At 36.5% G+C, this 24,415-nt stretch overlaps 1 protein-coding gene across 7 annotated transcripts in view; it reads left to right on the plus strand.

Moving 5' to 3' along the window:
• The window catches only part of VPS13B (vacuolar protein sorting 13 homolog B), a 786,697-nt gene that overhangs the window by 365,822 nt on the left and 396,460 nt on the right, over positions 1-24,415 (plus strand). For all 7 annotated transcript variants that reach the window (XR_001919125.1, XM_018058289.1, XM_018058286.1 and 4 more), the window contains one exon: positions 22,001-22,221. Coding sequence is in view for 6 of the 7 variants with exons in the window: in XM_018058289.1 (XP_017913778.1) it covers positions 22,001-22,221 (221 nt within the window). In the remaining variant the exon portion in view is untranslated. The remainder of the gene's footprint in view (positions 1-22,000; positions 22,222-24,415) is intronic.

A 24,415-nucleotide genomic window follows, 5' to 3' on the forward strand; every position in this document is an offset into this window, starting at 1 on the left:
CTCCAAAGAACACCCAGGACTGATCTCCTTTAGAATGGACTGCTTGGATCTCCTTGCAGTCCAAGGGACTCTCAAGAGTCTTCTCCAACACCACAGTTCAGAAGCATCAATTCTTCGGCGCTCAGCCTTCTTCACAGTCCAGCTTTCACATCCATACACGACCACTGGAAAAACCATAGCCTTGACTAGATGGACCTTTGTTGGCAAAGTAATGTCTTGGCTTTTGAATATTCTGTCTAGGTTGGTCATAACTTTTCTTCCAAGGAGTAAGCATCTTTTAATTTCATGGCTGCAGTCACCATCTGCACTGATTTTGGAGTCCAAAAAAATAAAGTCTGACAGTTTCCACTGTTTCCCCATCTATTTGCCATGAAGTGATGGGACCAGATGTCATGATCTTCGTTTTCTGAATGTTGAGCTTTAAGCCAACTTTTTCACTCTCCTCTTTCACTTTCATCAAGAGGCTTTTTAGTTCCTCTTCGCTTTCTGCCATAAGGGTGGTGTCATCTGCATATCTGAGGTTATTGATAATTCTCCTGGCAGTCTTGATTCCAGCTTGTGCTTCTTCCAGCCCAGAGTTTCTCATGATGTACTCTGCATAGAAATTAAATAAGCAGGGTGACGATATTCAGCCTTGACGTACTCCTTTTCCTATTTGGAACCAGTCTGTTGTTCCATGTCCAGTTCTAACTGTTGCTTCCTGACCTGCGTATTACCTGTGTCTTATTCTTTCTATATATATTTTAGAATTTTCCACTTTTTTTGCAGCATCATTCTTGTCTCTTCTTTGTACTTCTATGATTTTTCTCTTTGACTTCATGACCTGAATTCTCAGTAATTTCTTTAATCTGATCCTTCATTTCATTAGTTTTTTGAAGTTGTGTCTGATATGCTGTTACCGTTGTTCATTGTATCATTGTTCAACTGTATCATATAGAAAACTGTACAATTCTTAGTACACTGCTTGGTACATTTTATACTAAAGCTGCTCATGTTTATTTAGTGTACGTACTTGTGTGTGTTTGTGTTAACAGATATAAGTTTTAATCATGGTATGTGTGGTATAGAAACATTTTATAAATACATTGATTTTCATTTGTTTTTAGTGCAAAAGTCATTCAGGGCACAAAATCTGCCATTGTTTCTGGAAGTAGAATCCCCCAGTAATTTAAAGATGTTATGACAATATTATAGCTGCCCCCGCAGTAGATTTTATGAAAGGAGTAATATATATATCCTACCGTATTATTTGGTATCTCTTCAATGCTCATTTATAATCCTTTTTATTTCTGTAACACTACTGCCAACTTCAACTGTTTGTCCTTTTTATTTAATAAATTGTTTTATTCTTATCTTGTTTTTCCAATATACTATGAATGAGTTAAGAACTACAGAAATCTCCCTTTTTAAAGCATATGATGTTATTATATTCTGTGATTTTTTTTTTCTAGAATCTTAGTTTATTTTCAACTTAAAAAAAATCGTTTACCAGATGGAGAGAACTAGAATCAAATAGAAACTTCTAAAGTCTATTTTTCATACTCCCTAGGAGACTACAGAGTGACTACATAATCAACATGGAAACCTAAAGTAGAAACAATTTTTTAACCACCTGGTTATTGCATTGGCCAAACCTATCCTGAAGGAAGGAGATTATTTCAAGATATTTAAAACTTTTCCAGACATTAGAAAATTATAGATACCAACTTCTTATGAAATACCATAAATATGCTTTTTTCATTTTAAAAGTTGTTTGTAGAAATGTTTGCATAGAACCCTTTGATGTGTATGTATAAAGAGTACTTTACTTTGTATCTTTGTATCTGTGCATAGATGGAGAAAGAATCTGGAGGTCTGTTCATTTTCAGTTTTCAACTAGTCCTGGTTTCAGTGTCACTCTGCATTGTCTTTTTTCCAACATATCTGAGTATAGAACCTGTTGAATGATGGATGTCATGAATCAGATTGAACCTTTATAGTTTATTTCTCTGTGCCTCAGTCACTTGCTATAAGTTTAAAAAAAAATCGATGTTACACATCTGCTGTTTTGTCTTCTGTTCTCATCCTCATTTTGATTTACAATGCTATTTTTCTCTTTCACTGTCATTTTCCTGGTTTCAGAATGTAGATAAATATTTTCAGTCATTCATGTTCAACCACACACGGAATGTGTCTAAATCTATATACCACCCTCCAAATATACTCCTTTCTAGTCTCTTCCTCTGTTACTGTTTGTTTCATGTTCATTTTTGTTCAGGCTTCCCTGGTGGCTCAAACAGTAAAGTATCCGCCTGCAATGAGGGAGACCTGGGTTTGATCCCTGGGTCAGGAAGACCCCCTGGAGAAGGGCATGGCAGCCCACTCTGGTATTCTTGCCTGGAGAATCCCCATGGACAGAGGAGCCTGGCAGGCTACAGCCCATGGAGGGGTCACAAAGAGTCGGACACAACTGAGTGACTGAGCACAATATTTTTTTTTAATAAATGCTTTTTGATAAATGTAGGCAGTGGATTTGGTGAGGGTCTGGGGGACGTGGCGCAGGGGAAGATAAGAAAACTGGGGGCAAGGAGATTAGATATTGCAGCTAGCTATGATAGTTGTATAAAAACATGACTGTCTAAACCAGAATGGTGGTACTAGGAATGGATAAAATGGGAAAGAATAAAGACATATTTGAGATTAACAAAAAGTTGGCTAAACTTTGTGACTGTATTAGTTATAGATAGTGAAAGAGAAGTAAGTATGTAGAATAACTCCATGGTTCCTAGCCTGGATATCTATGTAGAAGTTTATATGGTCAATATGATTATAAATAAAAAGATTTAGTTTTGGGTGTGGAAGATGGGAATGATGAATTTAGCTTGGTGCATATTGTGAAGTGTTTGTGGGACATTCAAGTAAGTTTATCTAATAAGCCATTGCATATTTAGGTCTAGAGTTCAAAAGAGGAATCATTGTTAGAGATATATAATGTGATAGCAGGGAAAATGATGAAAAAAGATGTCATCACCTAAAGTCACTTATATAGAAACAAATGTATAATCCATATAGAAAAAGCAGGAGAATACTAATGTTGACTGAAAAGGAAGAAGAAGACCGAAATTCTCCAGGCAAGAATACTGGAGTGGGTTGCCATGTCTTCCTCCAGGGGATCTTCCCAAACAGGGCATCAAACCAGCTCTCCCACATTGCAGGTGGATTCTTTACCTCCTGAGCCGCCAGGGAATTCCAAGATGAGGATTAAAAGATGTGAAAGGAATTTGACAGTTCTGGGTGATTGGTTTCTCTTACCATCATACTTTCAGAGGAATAGTGTTAATGCAAGTCAGGTGATAGTGCCCTAAGGACTAAATGGAAAGTGAAAAACTGTTAGGACAAAAATTTATAGTGTCTTTTAAAAAATATTTGAGAAAGAGGTTTATGTATACCTTGATACTCGTTGGTTGTAAACAACAGAAACCAAATCAGGGTAATCTAAGCAAAAATGAAACATTGATTCATTGCCTATATCCCGCTGTAGAAAGCAACTTCGGATATTTAGTTAAAATTTTGATATTTCATCACCATTTTACTTATGAAGACCATGGTCTTTGTAAGTTCTTCATTAAGAAGAACTTTTATTTCTTAATCTTTTTTTTTTTTTTAACTTGTAGCTCCTGCACAGTTATTTTTCTCTCGCTCTTTGTCTTTGGTGTTCCTTGGTTATCATTCTGGAGTGCTAAATTTCAGTTAAAAATTTTATTTTTGAAACTAGTGTTTAGATTCAAAATACAGTGATCTAGTCATTAATGATAGAGTAGATCATGCAAACATAATGATCATATGAACATAATGAAAAAAACTCTTTTAGCATTACAGTAAAAGATGATCAATAGAATGAACAGAAGGGTTCTCATTATATAGATTTGAGCCTTCTTCTGTACTGAATTTAGACTTCTAAAGTTCAGAATGTGAAACTGTTTGTTGAAATGTGTCATCTGATTTCAATTGCCATGGAAGGGAGAGATGGTTACTAATATAGCCAGATCCAATCTGTGTAGGGTGTTTGGGTCAAAATCAACATCTTGGGTTTCATTAGAGAGCATTTGCAGTGAGGCTTGCAGATGTAATTTGCTACATCCAGCTCACACCTCTGAGCAGATGGGTTTCTACCCTGTGCCTAGCAGAAGTTTGTGTTTCCTTCTTTGAAAGAGTTGCCTGTGACTTTATTAAAATATTTTGACAGACTTGGAATATTGAGATCATTTATAAATTAAAACTCTGCCGTTGTTGGATTTAGTGAGTTGTAATAAAAACTGATATGAAAATCGTTGAACAACTATGGAAAACATGAGAGCTATTTTTCTGTGTAATTCTGGTCACCTCAGTAGTTCATATGTATTGTTACAATATAGATTTTTTTTTAATGTCATAGTTTGATTATTGTAATTTCCACTTATTCTGAAAGATGGTGATGTACTGTTACAATAGTTTTTTTCGTTTAGTTTTTTGCAATAGTTTTTAAGAATTAAAGTAATTTTAATTCTTAAACCTTATGTAAATGAGATGGCCTGGGGAAAAGAGAAAGCCCAGAAAAGAGCTAAAGATTTGTTCTTGAGGATGTTGTTTTTAAATAAATTTCTTGGAAGACATCCTATAGGTATAACAAATGAAGTTAAGCTGTTGAGCTGCCTAAACATATTTAATATAATAGCTACATACATTGTTCTCTTCTCAGTAGCTCACATTCATCAGTAACTCACATTCATCCTGCTCAATCATTTGTTTACCTGTGGATTCTGTGACTTTTAAAGGCCAGACAAGGAACCTTACTTTATTTGCTGTTAATTTTGCATTTCTACCCACACAAATATTTATTTTAAAAACAAAAGCCAGTATGGCAGATCTAATATCCTGCTCACCTTTTAAAAATAAACTGTATAATTTACAGCCTTAAGATCTTAAAAATATGGTTTTTGAGTGATACCAAGGTAACATTCTAATTAAAGGGAATTTTAAAATTGAGATACAGTTGACATATAAAATTATGTAAGTTTAAGGTATTCAGCATGCTGATTTGATATATATTGCAATATGATTATCACTGTGGCATTAACTAACATTTCTATCAGGGCATATAATTATTTCTTTTTTGGTGAAAATACATAAGATCTAATCTCTTAGCAACTTTGAAATGTGTAATGTAGTAATGTTGACTGCAATGTTAAGTGCTAGGCCTTAAATCTTCAAATCTTCTATTTGCAAGTTTGCACCCTTTAATTCTTCAATATCTCTCCAACCCCAGGTAACCACCATTCTTTTTTTTATGAGTTCACGTTTGTAGATTCCATATGCAAGTGATATACAGTATTTATCTTACTTTGTCTGGCTTATCTAACAGCATAATGCACTCATTACAGGAAATTTGGAAAGGTAATAACATATAAGTGAAAATTAAAAAATAAACTAAAATCACTTGATAATTACTTTTAACAGTTTAGTTTCAGTTTCTTCCCATTGTCGGTTTTTTCTTTCAACTTTTGTGATATATACATATATAATATTCATTATGTATAATGAAGGGCAGTGTAGTTTCAATTTCTTCCCATTGTCGGTTTTTTCTTTCAGCTTTTGTGATATATACACATATAATATTCATTATGTATAATGAAGGGCAGTATTAAAGGATGTTCAAACCACCAGACAATTGCATTCATCCCCCATGCTAATAAGACTATGTTCAAAATCCTGCATGCTAGGCTTCAGCATTATGTGAATTGAAAACTTCCAGATGTTTAAGTTGGTTATAGAAAAGGCAGAGGAACCAGAGATCAAATTGCCAACATTTGCTGGATCATAGAGAAAGCAAGAGAATTCAGAAAAGTTTCATTGACTACCTTATAGCCTTTGTGTGGATCATGACAAACTGTGGAAAACTCTTAAAGAGATGGGAATACCAGACCATCTACCTGTCTCCTGATAAACCTGTATGTGGGTCAAGAAGCAACAGTTAGAGCCTCGTATGGATCAACTGACTGGTTCAGGATTGAGAAAGAGGTACCGCAAGGCTGTTTTTTGTCACCCTGTTTATTTAACTTATATGCAGAGCACATCATGCAAAATACCGTGCTGGATGAGTTACAAGCTGGAGTCCGTATTGCTGGGAGCAACCTCAAATATGGTGATCAGTTCAGTTCAGTCGCTCAGTCGTGTCTGACTCTTTGCGACCCCATGAATCGCAGCACGCCAGGCCTCCCTGTCCATCACCAACTCCGGAGTTCACTCAGACTCGCGTCCATCGAGTCAGTGATGCCATCCAGCCATCTCATCCTCGGTTGTCCCCTTCTCCTCCTGCCCCTAATCCCTCCCGGCATCAAAGTCTTTTCAAATGAGTCAACTCTTCGGATGAGGTGGTCAAAGTACTGGAGTTTCAGCTTTAGCATCATTCCTTCCAAAGAAATCCCAGGGTTGATCTCTGTCAGAATGGACTGGTTGGATCTCCTTGCAGTCCAAGGGACTCTCAAGAGTCTTCTCCAACACCACAGTTCAAAAGCATCAATTCTTCAGTGTTCAGCCTTCTTCACAGTCCAACTCTCACATCCATACATGACCACAGAAAAAACCATAGGCTTGATTAGACGGACCTTAGTCAGCAAAGTAATGTCTCTGCTTTTGAATATGCTACCTAGGTTGGTCATAACTTTTCTTCCAAGTAGTAAGCATCTTTTAATTTCATGGCTGCAGTCACTATCTGCTGTGACTTTGGAGCCTCAAAAAATAAAGTCTGACACTGTTTCCACTGTTTCCCCATCTATTTCCCATGGAGTAATGGGACCAGATGCCATGATCTTCGTTTTCTGAATGTTGAGCTTTAAGCCAACTTTTTCACTCTCCTCTTTTACTTTCATCAAGAGGCTTTTTAGTTCCTCTTTGCTTTCTGCCATAAGGGTGGTGTCATCTGCATATCTGAGGTGATTGATATTTCTCCTGGCAATCTTGATTCCAGCGGCAGAAAGCGAAGAGGAACTAAAAAAACACTTGATGAGGATGGAGAAGAAGAGTGAAAAAGCCAGCTTAAAATTCAATGTTTAAAAACAAACAAACAAAGATCATAGCATCCAGTGCCTTCACTTCATTGCAAATAGAAGGGGAAAAGGTGGAAACAGTGACATATTTCCCCTTTTGGGGCTCTAAAATCACTGTGGATGGTGACTGCAGCTATGAAATTAGAAGATGATTGCTTTTTCACAGGAAAACTATGACAAACCTAGACAGTATGTTAAACAAAGAAAACAATCACTTTGCCAACAAAGGTTCCTATAGTCGAGGCTATGATTTTTCCAGTATTCATGTATGGGTGTGAGAGCTGGACCATAAGGAATGCAGAGTCCCGAAGAATTGATGCTTTCGAACTCTGGTGCTTAGGAAGAGTCTTGAGATACCCTTGGACAGTAAGAAGATCAAACCAGTCAATATTAAAAGAAGCCAACCCTGAATGCTAATTGGAAGGACTGATGCTTAAGCTGATGCTCCAGTACTTTGGCTACCTGATGAGAACAGACAACTCATTAGAAGAGACTCTGATACTTAGAAAAATTGAAGGAAGGAGAAGAGGGTGACAGAAGATGAGATGGATGGATGGCATCACTGATTCCATGGACATGAACTTGGGCAAACTATCGGAGACAGTGAAGAACAGGAAAGACTGGAGTGCTACAGTCCATGGGATCACAACGAGTCGGACATGACTTGGCGATTGAACAAACAAACATAATTATTATATTTATTATACAATTAAGATAATAATGCCTGAGAAAAATATTCAGTCATGTTTTTTCTTTTACTGTTTTATCATGAGCATTTTATATGAACTTAACATTTTTAATCTATTAAAAGTAAGAGAGTTTAGACTTTAGAATTTCACCATTAAGTATGATGGTAGCTGTGAATCTTTTAAGACTATTTATTTATTTATTTGGTTGCTCCAGGTATTAGTTGCGGCATGCAGTATCTTCAGTCTTTCTTGAGGCACATGGGATCTGTAGTTGTGGCATATGGCATCTAGTTCCTTGACCAGGGATCGAACCTGGACCCCCTGCATTGGGAGCTCAGAGTTGCAGCAACCACTGGGCTGCCAGGAAAGTCTCTAGCTGTGGATTTCATAGATGCCCTTCATCAGGTTGAAAAGAATCATTTTCTTCTCAGTTTTTGAGACTTTTTATCATGAGGTAGTTTGGAGTTTTATCAAATATTTTTATGAATCTAATGAGATGATGTGTCTTCCCCCCCTTTATGCTATAATGTGATATATTTCATTAATCAGTTTTGCATAACTAATTGATTAAACTAATCTTGTATTTGGGGATATAGACCATGTGGCTATGGTGTGTCATCTCTTCATACGATGGCAAACATAGTTTGCCTTTTAATTTTTTTAATCTATATTCACAAAGGATTCTAGTCTACAGTTTTCTGTCAGTGTCTTTGGTTTTTGTATGGGGTAATACTGGTCTCATTGACACACAGTGAAGTGAAAGTCACTCAGTTGTTTCTGACTCTTTGCGACCCCATGGACTATACAGTCCATGGAGTTCTCCAGGCCTGAATACTGGAGTGGACGGCCTTTCCCTTCTCCAGGGGATTTTCCCAATCCAGGGATTGAACCCAGGTCTTCCGCACTGCAGGCGGATTTTTTTACCAGTTGAGAGACGGTAAAGCATCTGCCTACAATGCAGAAGACCCAGGTTCGATCCCTGGGTTGGGAAGATCCCCTGGAGAAGGGAATGGCAACCCACTCCAGTATTCTTGCCTGGAAAATCCCATGGATGGAAGAGCCTGGTGGGCTACAGTCCATGGGGTCAAAAAGAGTTAGACACTTCACTAATACTGCTCTCATAGAATTAGTTGGGAAGTTGTTTCTCTACCTATATTTCTGAAATATATTTCCTTTGTGGAGGATTGGCATCATTTATTTAAATATTTGATGGAATTCACCAGTGAAGCCGTGTAGAATCGGTGAACAATTTTTTTAGTAGAAAAACTTTTAATTTTTGAATGCAGTGTGTTTTCCTTTTAAATAGAATTTAGTTAGGTTTTGATTTTTTTGTGTAGTCTGATAATCTCTTATTTTTAAGTAGGATGATTTGATCATCAATATTTCATGTAATGATGTATTTTAATTAAATTGGTCATTTGCTATTTGTTGATTGTTTCTTTTGTATTTTTGTTCCTCTGTTTGTTTTTTATACCGTCTTTGTTTTAAATGGGTATTGTAGTATACCATTTCATTTCCACCATTGATTTTTTTTTACTATGTATTAAATAATGATGGATCTAAGAATTATTTTGTGCATTTGAATTTATCACACTCAACCTCAGATATATTTTAACTTAATTCTGCTAAATTATAAAATAATTATTTGAACATAGTTCTGTTCTCTCTTCCTTTCTGTTCATATAAATATTATGTCTCTATGTGTCGTAACCCAGTAGTATAGTTTTATTTTCATTGTTCTATGTGATTAACTGCTTTTCTTTGCCAGTCTCCAGTTTGTTTTCAGTGAGAGCTGCTCCACTTGTAGATGTATTTTTGATGTTTGTTAGGGAAGGTGAGTTCAGTGTCCTTTACTCTTCCATCATGTTTGATATCCTCCTCAAATACCACATTTTTTAATTCATCTGTTGATAGACCTAAGCTTTCTTCTATATGTTGGATATTGTGAATAATGCTCCTCTGAACATTGGGGTACACATATCTTTTTCTAGTGGTCTTGTTGTTTTCATTGGATCAATACCCTGAAGTGGAATAGCTAAATTGTGTGGTGGTTCTGTTTTTAATTTTTTGAGGAGCTTTCATACTATTTTCCATAGTGTTTGTACCAATTTACATTCTCATCAACAGTGCACAAAGGGTTCCCTTTTGTCTGCATCCTCCCCAGTACTTGTTATATATTGTCTTTTTGATAATAGCCGTTCTGACAGGTGTGAGATGTCATCTCGTTGTACTTTGATTTGCGTTTCCCTGATGGTTAGTTTTGTTGAGCATCTTTTCCTGTGTCTGTTGGCCATCTGTATGTCTCCTTTGGAAAAATGTCTACGCAGGTCCTCTGCCCATTTTTTAAAATTAGATTGCTTTTATGATAGAGTTACTTGAGTTGTTCATGTATTTTGGATGCTGTGGATTCTCAGTTTCTTGGAAGGAATGTAGCCTTGGATTGTTCCAACTGTTTGACATTTAAGCTTCTTTACTGAAGTTCTTGACAGTGTGTTTGGGTTTTTTTTTAAATGACTTCTAGCCCTCATTGATAACTTTGTAAACTTTTACTGATTCCTTTAATGCCTTTCCACTCCCTATAAAAGCTGTTAGAGACCAGTTTCCCTCCTGGCTCAGATGTTAAAGAATCTGCCTGCAGTGCCAGAGACCTGGGCTTAATCCCTGGATTGGGAAGATCCCCTGGAGAAGGGGAAGGCAACCCACTCCAGTATTCTTGCCTGGAGAATTACATGGACAGAGGAGCCTGGCGGGCTACGGTCTGTGGGGTCACAGAGAGTCCGACAAGACTGAGTGCCTAACACTTTCACTTTCATGGTTTTCTCAAGGTTATCTGATTATTTCCCCTACCCAGCATATAGACTCTTCATTACGTTAATGAAAGCATTTACCACTTCCCATCCAAACAGGTTCCTGATGCAGGACCTTAATACTTAGTATTCACCTTGTAGAATATATATTTTTCTAAGTAACTTCATGCCTTTTGTCTCTATGGAATGTCATTTTTTTCTGAGTGCCTTTTCTGGACTATCCTGTCTTAAAGTGGCAGCACTCCATTCTATTATCCTGCTTAATTGTTTGCAGAACATCTACAACTATCAAAATACTGTATTTCATTAAGATATTAGTTTATTATTCTTTCCACAGCTAGAATGCAAGCTCCATGAGAATAGTGAGGCTATATTGTTCACTGCTCTCTCCCTAGATCCTTGAATAATGTCTATTTTTACATTTAAAGTTGCTTAGCCGTGTCCGACTCTTTGTGACTCCATGGACTATATAGTCCCTGGAATTCTCCAGGCCAGAATATAGGAGTGGGTAGCCTTTCCCTTCTCCAAGGGAGCTTCCCAACCCAGGGATCAAACTCAGGTCTCCTGCATTGCAGGCAGATTCTTTACCAGCTGAGCCATAAGGGAAGCCCAAGAATACTGGAGTGGGTAGCCTGTCCCTTCTCCAGGGGATCTACCTGACCCAGGGATCGAACCTGGGTCTCCTGAATAACAGCTGCTGCTGCTGCTTCTGCTAAGTCACTTCAGTCATGTCTGACTCTGTGCGACCCCATAGACGGCAGCCAACCAGGCTTCTCTGTCCCTGGGTTTCTCCAGGCAAGAATACTAGAGTGGGTTGCCATTTCCTTCTCCAATGAACACATGCATGCTAAGTCGCTTCAGTCGTGTCCGACTCTGTGCGACCCCATGGACAGCAGCCCACCAGGCTCCTCTGTCCACAGGATTCTCTAGGCAAGAGTACTGGAGTGGGTTGCCATTTCCTTCTCCAGAATAACATCTAGTACATATTTATTTCAGTAAATAACTTGTTTAACAAGTGAATCTACCTTACCTGAAATAAGTCTTTAGTCTGCTCTCATTGCTTAGGACCAACCCATTTTTTATCCATTTCTGTCCATCCATACCTCCCTCCCTTTCTCTTTTCCTTCCTAACTTCTTTCCCTCCTTCCTTCATAAAGTAAATATTTATTGAGTGCATACTATATTCTATGCACTATGTTTTTAAGTAACTTGCTTCAGAAATAAGTTTCTTACTTAAATGCTTGTCATATAAAAATTCTAACATTTCTTTCAGCTTAGTTAACAGAATAAACCTGTTACATGGAAATCCAATGAAAGATTTTTAACCCTTGATATTCTTTGTTTCATTTTTGAAATTCTTTCTTGACTTTTGGAATAACCACTTGCCTTGATTCATTTTCTGTGAATAATTGCTGCTTTTTTTTAATCTCTTTTGTGGGTTCTTTTCTCTATATACTTTGTTCTTCACATGTATAGTTTTACTAGATATTCTCATCTAGATCTATACTTAACCTATCACCTTTTCACTGATGGTTTACAAGTCTATAAGATTTTCAAATATCTGACTTCTTTGTTTCTTTTTTATATCCTTAGGTATCTATTTGACCTAGATTGTCCATCAGCTGGCAGTGAAAACATTATAGAATATTGTGTTAGAGAGTAACAGCTATTTTCAGTACCAAACATTGCTCTATTCATCAATTCATAGCTAAGTCCCTGATCACACCTGTCAGCTTTAGCATGCTTTTAAAGGGGTTCACCTGAGCTCCAGAGAATGGAGCCATATTTGAGGTGCCAAGTTATGGAGAAACATGAACTGCAGGGCTCAGGTTTTCCTCCATACTGTTCCCTTCATTTTGAGATTCTTCACAAATTCATTGATTCAGACTCTTCATTTAGAATTTGGAATAGTTGTTTGAACTGAAAGAGTATGTCATCCATGAACTTCTACCTTTCAAAAAAAGTATTTAAATAGTAATACTAAATAATAAAAGGAGTGAAATTTATCAAGGCTTTACTTTTTATATTTTTACAAAATACTTTTTTCCCATTACTTTACTCATTAGTCTTGTCTTTCCTTTTGTCACTAAGTTCATTTTTTTACTATAGTGAAGTAGTCCTCTCAATTCCTGTGAACGGAAATGGCATGGGTTGGCTTAGTGCTTCATGCAGAAACAGGAAAGGATTTAGGAATTAGAATTTCTCCTCTAAACAAGAAGGGGTAGTTAGAGCGCTCACTCTTACTGAAGTCTGGTGCGAAATCCAGCTCATTCTTCTGTGCAGGAAGAATTGCAGGTAGTATTATCATGTTCTGTTGCACTCAAGAAACCAGTTTATCAACTTAAGTAGATTGATATGGCTACTGTTAAGTCAGTAATGTAAAATGAACACACACATGTGTATCATTTGTCCCTAACAAATACTTATTTATTAGGAGAGTTAACATAGCAAATCTCTTATATATTAGTCAGTCTCGGTTTTCATCTAATAGCAGCAAACAGTTCTTTTGTAGAAGTCTTCGGAAGGTACTAGATTTAGCTCAAATTGACTAAAATGACTATGTGTACTATGTGTTGTGTTAAGGAAAATGATAAATGTATTCACTATTTAGAATGTCAGTTGTAAATCTTTTAAGTATTTTCATTATTGTTGTAAATATAATGTATGTATCTGAAAATGTTTTGAAAAATGAATCATGTCTTAAGCATGTCTTAAGATTGAGAGTACAGTGTTGGTAAAATACATATTCAATTGAATAGCTTAATAAAGGATAATTGACTATTCAGTTATTTAAGAAAAAGCTAACATAGAAAACAACCAGCTAACCATAGAAAATAATACCCTATATTTATTTTTAAGTTATAATCCATATATCACTGAGTGTTGAGACCAAAGAAATATTTTATGATAATGCTTCCTTAATTATGTAGTTGTCTTTGTATAATAATAAGTGAGGTGAGGCTTGCCATTAGTTAGTGGTAAATCGCTTTAGAAAATACATAGAATTGTAATATCTCTTGACAACCTGTATAAACTGAGGGTATATCTTGTTAGTTGACCATATGACCTTAAATAAACAGAACATTGCTATAATTTTGACATTTCTTTTTAAACTGTTAAGTAGTTACTAATATATTAATTGCTGGAAGGACAGTGTGAAGCTATGAGATTGTTTTAATTTTTTAAAAGCAATAATTGTTCTGGTTTTGCATTGTTTATAATTGCAATCTTAGGTTTTAAAGACTTAAAAAACAACAAGTATTATATGTCTTTATATAGTAATGTAATGTTGATGGTTAACTTATTATTAAATCAGTAATAATTTTCAGAAATGAATAGTACTTAGCATTTTATGCTTGGGTTTCTAGATGTAAAGAAAATATCTATCAAATTTGAAATGAATTATCTATTTTTTCATTATTTAATAATCATGAGGTTTTTTTTCTTTTCTTTTCTTTTTAAAAATTTTTATTTTTACTTTATTTTACTTTACAATACTGTATTGGTTTTGCCATACATTGACATGAATCCACCCTGGGTGTACATGCGTTCCCAAACATGAACCCCCCTCCCACCTCCCTCCCCATAACCTCTCTGGGTCATCCCCGTGCACCAGCCCCAAGCATCCTGTATCCTGCATCAGACATAGACTGGTGATTTGTTTCTTACATGATAGTATACATGTTTCAATGCCATTCTCCCAAATCATCCACCCTCAGCCTCTCCTTCTGAGTCCAGAAGTCCGCTCTACACATCTGTGTCTCTTTTGCTGTCTTGCATACAGGGTCATCATTGCCATCTTTCTAAATTTCATATATATGTGTTAGTATACTGTATTGGTGTTTTTCTTTCTGGCTTACTTCACTCTGTATAATCAGCTCCAGTTTCATCCATCTCATCAGAACTGATTCAAATGAATTCTTTTTAACGGCTGAGTAATACTCCATTGTGTATATGTACCACAGCTTTCTTATCCATTCATCTGCTGATGGACATCTAGGTTGTTTCCATGTCCTGGCTATTACAAACAGTGCTGTGATGAACATTGGGGTACATGTGTCTCTTTCAATTCTGGTTTCCTCGGTGTGTATGCCCAGCAGTGGGATTGCTGGGTCATAAGGCAGTTCTATTTGCAATTTTTTAAGGAATCTCCACACTGTTCTCCATAGTGGCTGTACTAGTTTGCATTCCCACCAACAGTGTAGGAGGGTTCCCTTTTCTCCACACCCTCTCCAGCATTTATTGCTTGCAGATTTTTGGATCGCAGCCATTCTGACTGGTGTGAAGTGGTACCTCATTGTGGTTTTGATTTGCATTTCTCTAATAATGAGTGATGTTGAGCATCTTTTCATGTGTTTGTTAGCCATCCATATGTCTTCTTTGGAGAAATGTCTATTTAGTTAATCATGAGGTTTTAAATATAAATTTTATATTTTTAACTTGCATTAGTTTATACATGCAGTACATTTCACATTTTCTAATAGAAAGCAATATTTTCTTCTAAATGTAGAAATTTGGTTACAGAGCAAATAAAATTATACATTGCCCATTTTTATTTCCTTTTCTTCCAGGCATTTCAGCAGTTCCCTTCTGCCAGGAGAATTGATTAAGTTTTCTATTTTTTAAATGCCTTCATTACTCAGACATTCCCAATGTTTAAATTAACATCGTGTAGAATTAAAGAAAGTCTTTTATCTCAACTGTCTTTAAATCAATTTAATGCTAAGTGATTTGGGGAAAAAGTGTCAGCAGTTCTGGCTTATTTATATTTGTAGAAAACAGTGTATCCATTTCCAAATTGTTAACCTTTGCAATTAGCAATAAGATATTCCTGATTCCACTAATCATATTTGAAATAAAAATCTACCTGAGTCATACTGTATTGTTGGACATGGGGAAAAGACATAAGGAGTAGAGGAAGGCACTCCTCTTGTTGTTTTTGTTTCTAAAGATACTTGATGAAGGTTACGAGAGGAAAGAAAAATGAGAGAAACTTTGAGAATATTTGTCTCAAATATTAACCAACTTTCTTCATTTTCCATATTGATTTTATAAGATTATTTACCTGGGCACAAAGTATATACACTTTTTCGTCTGTATAACTAGTCACTGTTTGGTGATGCCAGCATTGATAAGAAGATTGTCGAAATGTACATATGTAGGTTTTTCTTCTTCTTTTTGTTTTGCTCTAGATAGTGCTTTCTTTTGTTATCCAAATTCAGTTCAGTTCAGTTCATTCACTCAGTCGTGTCCAAATCTTTGCGACTCCATGAATCGCAGCACACCAGACCTCCCTGTCCATTACCAATTCCCAGAGTTCACTCAGATTCACGTTCATCGAGTCAGTGATACCATCCAGCCATCTCACTGTGGGTCGTCCCCTTCTCCTCATGCCCCCAGTCCCTCCCAGCATCAAACTCTTTTCCAGTGAGTCAACTCCTCGCATGAGGTGGCCAAAGTACTGGAGCTTCAGCATTAGCATCATTCCTTCCAAAGAAATCCCAGGGTTGATCTCCTTTAGAATGGACTGGTTGGATCTGCTTGCAGTCCAAGGGACTCTCGAGAGTCTTTTCTAACACCACAGTTCAAAAGCATCAATTCTTCGGCGTTCAGCTTTCTTCACAGTCCAGCTCTCACATCCATACATGACTACTGGAAAAACCATAGCCTTGACTAGATGGACCTTAGTCGGCAAAGTAATGTCTCTGCTTTTGAATATGCTATCTAGATTGGTCAAAACTTTTCTTCCAAGTAGTAAACATCTTTTAATTTCATGGCTGCAGTCACCATCTGCTGTGATTTTGGAGCCCCCAAAAATAAAGTCTGACACTGTTGACTGGATGCCACGATCTTTGTTTTCTGAATGTTGAGCTTTAAGCCAACTTTTTCACTCTCCTCTTTCACATTCATCAAGAGGCTTTTTAGTTCCTCTTCACTTTCTGCCATAAGGGTGATGTCATCTGCATATCTGAGGTTATTGATATTTCTCCTGAGAATCTTGATTCCAGCTTGTGCTTCCTCCAGCCCAGGGTTTCTCATGATGTACTCTGCATAGAAGTTAAATAAGCAGGGAGACGATATTCAGCCTTGACGTACTCCTTTTCATGTTTGGAACCAGTCTGTTGTTCCATGTCCAGTTCTAACTGTTGCTTCCTTACCTGCATACAGATTTCTCAAGAGGCAGGTCAGGTGGTCTGGTATTCCCATCTCTCTCAGAATTTTCCACAGTTTATTGTGATCCACACAGTTATCCAAATCGGTTCTTTATTTTATGCTTTGTGTTGTGCAAAATCAGCAATGTGTGATACTATGTAAGAAATCCGTACCATGTAATATTTATAATTTCACTTAGATTTAAGTTACTGTTATGTAATCAAGTCCCCCTTCCCAGTTGTTGACATGTATCACATAGTCTTACATTGAATTTTATTTATTAATTTTCTCCTAAAGCTTTGTCATATTCACTCTCTTTTACATTATTTTGTACAAAGTAGTTCAGTATTTGATTATCATTTTTCTGAGAATTAATTTATCACTAGTCTTTTCTCTGTTGATAATATAGACGTTTTACAAATTCTCACGGAAATGGAATTTTCAGCCTTCTTTCTTTTTCTTGTTCTTTAGACATTTTGTTAGACATTTTCTGAATTCTGCCAGCAATAAATAGTTTTTCTGAAATAATCTTGAAGGCCTCAGAATAGTATATGGTCCTCGTCTATCATGGTGTGTCATATTCTAACAACTCCTCATACAGTATATTGCCAGTGTTGTAAATAGATGAGGTGCTTTTATTTATTTATTTTGTGTGTGTGTGTGTTTAAAAGGAATATTTGTGCAATAATGATGTGTTATATTTTGGTAATTTTTTCATAGTGATTAATTGTGAGAATGTTTGTCATTACACATTAAGATCTTCTAGGTAAAATGTGCTTTTTAAAATAGATTATCTGCTTGCCAAATAGATGAATGTAAAGTATGACATTAAAAGGCTCTGTTTAAAACTTAGGAAATGATATACCAAATTTCAACTTATGGTCTGATTCCAAAGAAGAAGCAGACACATATCTAAGATAGTACCAGTGTCATTTGGAATCCTTTTTTTCAGTTTCATGAATTTAAATGTGGTGTTTTTTTAATCCAACATAATCATCATTTAGCATTTCTTGGATAACATGAAATTTGAAAGACTATATATAGCTCTCTACCAATTTTAAAATATGTAGCCTGAAATAATTCCAAAATATTTTAAGACAAATTTGGCAAAGCGTTTATTTTGTAAATCGCATGGAAACTTGTGTAGATTTTTAAGCAATTTCAGAATTAGTTACAGATGATTTAAAGTTGGTCATTCTTCTTGAGGGCAAAATATTTTAAGTCTTAAGAGAGGCGGAGTACCACAGTGCTAACCACACATTATTATGCAGTTTTCATCGTTTCCAGTCAAATTATTGTGGACTGCTGTGTAGCTACAATTATATTATTATTCAAGTCTCAACTTCAAAGTTTCCAGGTTTAATATTATTAGCTTCTTGATTAAGACATTTTGAATGTTCAAACCTACGAGAATCTATCTTGTAATACCCCTTCAATATCACCATTCACAATTCAAATGCATATTTATATTTTTAATATATATATCTAGAACATGATCTACTTAATTATTCATTTAATCTTTTCTTTTTCCTTACCAAAAGAATAATATGAACCTAAAAGTACAGTGTGATCCTAGTTTCAACTCTCTGTATGCATGGCCAACACTATAAGGGAGGAAAAAAAGGAAATAGAACAATGGTAATAGTGTATATTCCTGGGAGTAGCAAGATGGAAGGTGAATTATGGCTGGTTTTTATTTTTTTTCCTTTATATATTTTCTAAGTTATTTTCAGTGAGGTACTAGTACCTCTCTAATTAGAAGATAAATTTGTTTTGAAACAATCCAGATACTTAAAGTCTATATTATCCTATCTCTGTTGACAAGTCTTGTTTAACTGTGCTAAAGCCTTTGACTGTGTGTATCACAACAAACTGTCGAGAATTCTTAAAGAGGTGAGAATACCAGCTCACCTTACCTGTCTCCTAAGAAACCTGTATGCAGGTCAAGAAGCAACAGTTAGAACTGGACATGGAACAACAGACGAGTTCAGAATTGAGAAAGAAGTACATCAAGGCTGTATACTATCACCCTGCTTATTTAACTTGTATACACAGTACATCATGGGAAATGCCAGGTTGGATGGAGCACAAGCTGGAATCTAGATCGCCAGGAATATCAACAGCCTCAGATAGGTACATGATACCACTCTAATGGCAGAAAGTGAAGAGGAACTAAAGATTCTCTTGATGAGAGTGGAAGAGGAGAGTGAAAAAGCTGACTTAAAACTCAGCTTTCAAAAAACTAAGATCATGATATCTTGTCACATCGCTTCATGTCAAATAGGGGAAAATGTGGAAACAGTGACAGACTTTATTTTTTTGGGCCCCAGTATCACTGCAAATGGTGACTACAGCAATGAAATTAAAAGACGCTTACTCCTTGGAAGGAAAGCTATGACTAAAAGGAGAGACATCACTTTGCTGACAAACATCCATATAGTCAAAGCTGTGGTTTTTTCAGTAGTCATGTATGGATATGAAAGTTGGAGCATAAAGAAGGCTGAGTGCCAAAGAATTGGTGCTTTTGAACTGTGGTACTGGAGAAGACTCTTTGAGTTCCTCCAACAGCAAGGAGATCAAACCAGTCAATCCTGAAAGAAATCAATCCTGAATATTCATTGGAAGGACTGGTGATGAAATGGAAACTCTAATGCTTTGGCCACCTGATGCCACCTGACTCATTGGAAAATACCCTGATTATGGGAAAGATTGAGAGCAGGAGCAGAAGCAGGCAACAGAGGATGAGATGGTTAAATAGACTCACTGACTCAGTGGACATGAGTTTCAGCAAGCTCCAGGAGATAGTGAAGGATAGAGGAGCCTGGGAGGCTACAGTTCATGGGGTCACAAAGAGTTACTACTTAGCAACTCAACAACAACAACATACTAACAAGTTTTTCAGAGTCAAAAAGACAGTCATATGAACATATTTTCCATCAAATTGCCATCCTAGTACTCAGTTCAGTTCAGTCGCTCAGTCGTGTCCAAATCTTTGCGACCCCATGAATCGCAGCACACCAGGCCTCCCTGTCTATCACCAACTCCCGGAGTTCACTCAGACTCAAGTCCATCAAGTCAGTGATGCCATCCAGCCATCTCATCTTCTGTCGTCCCCTTCCCTGCCCCCAATCCCTCCCAGCATCAGAGTCTTTTCCAATGAGTCAACTCCTTGCATGATGTGGGCAAAGTACTAGAGTTTCAGCTTTAGCATTGTTCCTTCCAAAGAAATCCCAGGGCTGACCTCCTTCAGAATGGACTGGTTGGATCTCCCTGCAGTCCAAGGGACTCTCAAGAGTCTTCTCCAACACCACAGTTCAAAAGCATCAATTCTTCGGGTCTCAGCTTTCTTCACAGTCCAACTCTCACATCCATACATGACCACAGGAAAAACCATAGCCTTGACTAGACCGACCTTTGTAGGCAAAGTAATGTCTCTGCTTTTGAATATGCTATCTAGGTTGGTCACAAGTTTTCTTCCAAGGAGTAAGCATCTTTTAATTTCATGGCTGAAGTCACCATCTGCAGTGATTTTGGAGCCCCCAAAAATGTCTGACACTCTTCCCACTGTTTCCCCATCTATTTCCCATGAAGTGATGGGACCAATGTATATAAATATTCTAATACAAGTATGCTTTTAAATTCTATTTCATGAAGCACTTTACTGGTAGCCACAATTGTAAAAACGATGGTTTTGTCTCATTAATTTATACTGGCAGTTCTTTTCTCTGATAAATTTTTAAGAGAAAAAAGTTTAAAACAACAAAATATTGCTCTTAACCTTGAAATGTATGAGTACTTATTTTTTAAAATCAAATATATACGTGTGTGTGTATATATATATATATGTATGTATGTATATATCCTCTTATACATATGTAAGGGTATTCAACTGAAGATGTAGATATGCATCCTGAGTTTTAACCTGCAGAGACTTCTGATTAAGTAGGTCTGAAGTGGAAACCAGGAATCTATATTTTATATCAGCATCTGCATGATTCTGATGCAGACATTCCAACAGAGCATAGTAAATTGTTTATTTATTTATTTTTCATTATTCTGCAGTCAGATCATGGGCCACGTTTAGTCCCTTTTCTTAATTTAACACATGTTTTATGGTCTCCAAGGTACATACATCCCAGGAGTTACACTGTGCAACCCACTAGTAAACCAGTAAGGGAATACAAAGTTAGAACTTCACTTCAGTTCAGTTCAGTCGCTCAGTTGTGTCCCACTCTTTGCGACCCCGTGAATCTCAGCATGCCAGGCCTCTCTGTCCATCACCATCTCCCGGAGTTCACTCAGACTCACGTCCATCGAGTCTGTGATGCCATCCAGCCATCTCATCCTGGATCATCCCCTTCTCCTCCTGCCCCCAATCTCTCCCAGCATCAGAGTCTTTTCCAATGAGTCAACTCTTCGCATGAGGTGGCCAAAGTACTGGAGTTTCAGCTTTAGCATCATTCCTTCCAAAGAAATCCCAGGGCTGATCTCCTTCAGAATGGACTGGTTGGATCTGCTTGCAGTCCAAGGGACTCTCGAGAGTCTTCTCTAACACCACAGTTCAAAAGCATCAATTCTTCAGCGCTCAGCCTTCTTCACAGTCCAACTCTCACATCCATACATGATCACAGGAATAACCATAGCCTTGACTAGATGGACCTTAGTCGGCAAAGTAATGTCTCTGCTTTTGAATATGCTATCTAGGTTGGTCATAACTTTTCTTCCAAGGAGTAACCATCTTTTAGTTTCATGGCTGCATTCACCATCTGCAGTGATTTTGAAGCCCCCCAAAATAAAGTCTGACACTGTTTCCACTGTTTCCCCATCTATTTCCCATGAAGTGATGGGACCGGATGCCATGATCTTAGTTTTCTGAATGTTGTGCTTTAAGCCAACTTTTTCACTCTCTTCTTTCACTTTTATCAAGAGGCTTTTTAGCTCCTCTTCACTTTCTGCCATAAGGGCTTGTGTTTATATTTTTATCGCCTTCCTTAATTTCTATTTTTTTTCTTTTATAATGTAACTTAATTATTGATATAGTAGTATGTGTAATAAATACAAATATTAAGAAGTAACCCTTCGATAGCATGTGAACTATTTAACATGTTGGTCTGTGATACAGTGTATGTTTTTTATGATGTCATATTAAGTGTTTTCTATTTTAAATATTGATAGTACATAATATTTGATAGTAGATAATATTGATAGTAGACACCTTAATATCAAATGACAGTTAACTATATTTTTGTATGTCTGCCTCCCTCACCCCTTTTGTCCCTATTATCAGGTGATGCTTTTCCTTGGACAATCAGCTTGCATCATTTCAGCATATACACCCTTTTTGGAAAACAAGTGACACTTTGCCTAGTGGAACCCATGGGTTGTACCTCTACACTAGCTGTTACATCCCCAAAATTGCTTGCTACAGGACCTGATATGAGGCATTCATTTGTTGTCTGTCTGCATGTTGACCTAGAGTCACTTGAGATAAAATGCTCAAACCCCCAGGTAGGTACATTTGATTTATGAAAGAAAATTTAAAATAACGTGATTTAAGAACAATTGTTACCCATTTTGTTGAAGGGTTTCTTTTCTGTTAAGTGTCCTAAATTATTTTTAACAAGGCCATCAAGATCAGAATGGTTAGATTAAGTATTGCTTTGAAGTTCTCTCAAGTTTTGTAATTTAAACTCTTCTGAAAATGTAATGGTGGCAGCATAAATGCATTTTTTTGGCTGATGGAATGAAATCAGTTGCAGATGTAAGGTTTTTGAACAGTGAAGAACTACTTTACTGTCAGATTGGAAGAGTCTGTTGAAGTGATCACGTGTAATTTCTAATCAGATTCTCACTCAGAGCTTCATTTGCTCAACATGTAGTATTTTTATTTTAAATCACTGTTGATTGTTTAAAAAAGGCATTTTGTTAATCATTTAACATTCCAGTTGGAATAGGGCAAACACATATATTTGACAGTTTTATAATTTAGTATGAGCTCAGGTCTCCTGAGTTTGTACAAATTATTAATTGCATACAATTTAATACTTGTTTATTTGACCTAAGCAAACGCTAGTATAATTTCTACTCAGATTGTCAATGCTGAATAATATTTGAAATTATATTTTTAAAACAATACTTTAAAAAATTTTATTGAATTTGACAGATCAGTGTTTATAAATCTTTGTTTATCCCAGCATTAGTAGTTACAAGCCAGTTTTAAAAGTGTCTTTCTTTTAAATTAATTAATTAATTTTTTAAAAAAACTTTACAATATTATATTGGTTTTGCCATACATTGACAGGAATCCACCATGGGTGTACAGGTGTTCCCCATCCTGAACCCCCCTGCCACCTTCCTCCCCATCCCATCACTCTGGGTCATCAAAAAAATAAAAGTGTCTTTTAAAGTCGATTCAAATATTATTCTGTATTTTATATAGCCTTATTACTGATACCATTCTCCTTCTTTCTCCTCTTCTCTTTGTCTCACTCCACATACTGTATATTAAACATTTTGGCTTAATTTTTATATATATTTGTGCATTTTGACAAAATCAGACCTGCTAATATCTTGGTGATGACCTTATAAAAATGCATATCGTTAGAATTATGATAAAGCAGATATATTAAACTAATAGCTTATCCAATATTACAAGACTAATTTCTTTTATAATCAGAGAGGCCTGGCGTGCTGCAATTCATGGGGTCGCAAAGAGTCGGATACGACTGAGCCACTGAACTGAATAAATTTCTTTGAACATTAGTAAATACACCAGTTTAATAGCCATTTGCCATTCTATTATGACTCATAGTGGAATAAAAGAGAATAATTATGAAATGACTTACCCTCTCAAATTATTCTTTTAATGCTGCTTCTGATGGTTTTGGAAACTCACTTCCTAGCAGAAGGAAAACTTCTTGGTTGAGTTTTGTCCCCCATAAAATATATGTTGAATTCCTAACATCTAGTATCTCATTGTTGTGACTTTATCTGTTCATTGGATAGAGGTAATCAAGTTAAGGCAGAAGTAAATGGAGAAGGAAATGGCATTCTACTCCAGTGTTCTTGCCTGGAGAATCCCAGGGACGGGGGAGCCTCGTGGGCTTCCGTCTGTGGGGTCGCACAGAGTTGGACATGACTGAAACGACTTAGCAGCAGCAGTCAAGTTACAATGAAGTCCTTAGGGTGAGCCCTCATCCACTGTGATTGATATCCTTATAAAAAGGGGAAAATTAGAATTAGATAAACAGAGGGAGTTGATGTGAAGATACAGAGGGAGAGTGCCTTGTGAATGGAGACAGAGATTGGACTGATCCAGCTGCAACCCAAAGAACAGCAGAATTGCTAGCTACAATCAGGAGAACAAGAGGCATGAAGGAATCTGCTGAGTCTCAGATCATGGTCCTGCTGATAGATTGTATAGGGATTCTCTATATCTCCAAAACCATGAAACTATAAATTTCTGTTGTTTTAAGCCACTCACTTCTTGATACTTTCATATGCCAGCTCTAGCAAGCAGATTGTTGAGAGACAGGTTCACTTTTGTTAGATCCTTTATCATAGAAGGTGTTAAATAGGGAAAAATAGATTTAGCTTAGTTCTATCATAGTAACAGAAGCCCACCTTGGCCTATCTATCCTATTAATTATTTTTGTATATTCCAGGGGAAAAAAAGCAAAAACTTAACAATATAAATTGATGT

This window comes from Capra hircus, chromosome 14 (assembly GCF_001704415.2).
Source record: "Capra hircus breed San Clemente chromosome 14, ASM170441v1, whole genome shotgun sequence".
In the NCBI taxonomy this organism is placed as follows: domain Eukaryota; kingdom Metazoa; phylum Chordata; class Mammalia; order Artiodactyla; family Bovidae; genus Capra; species Capra hircus.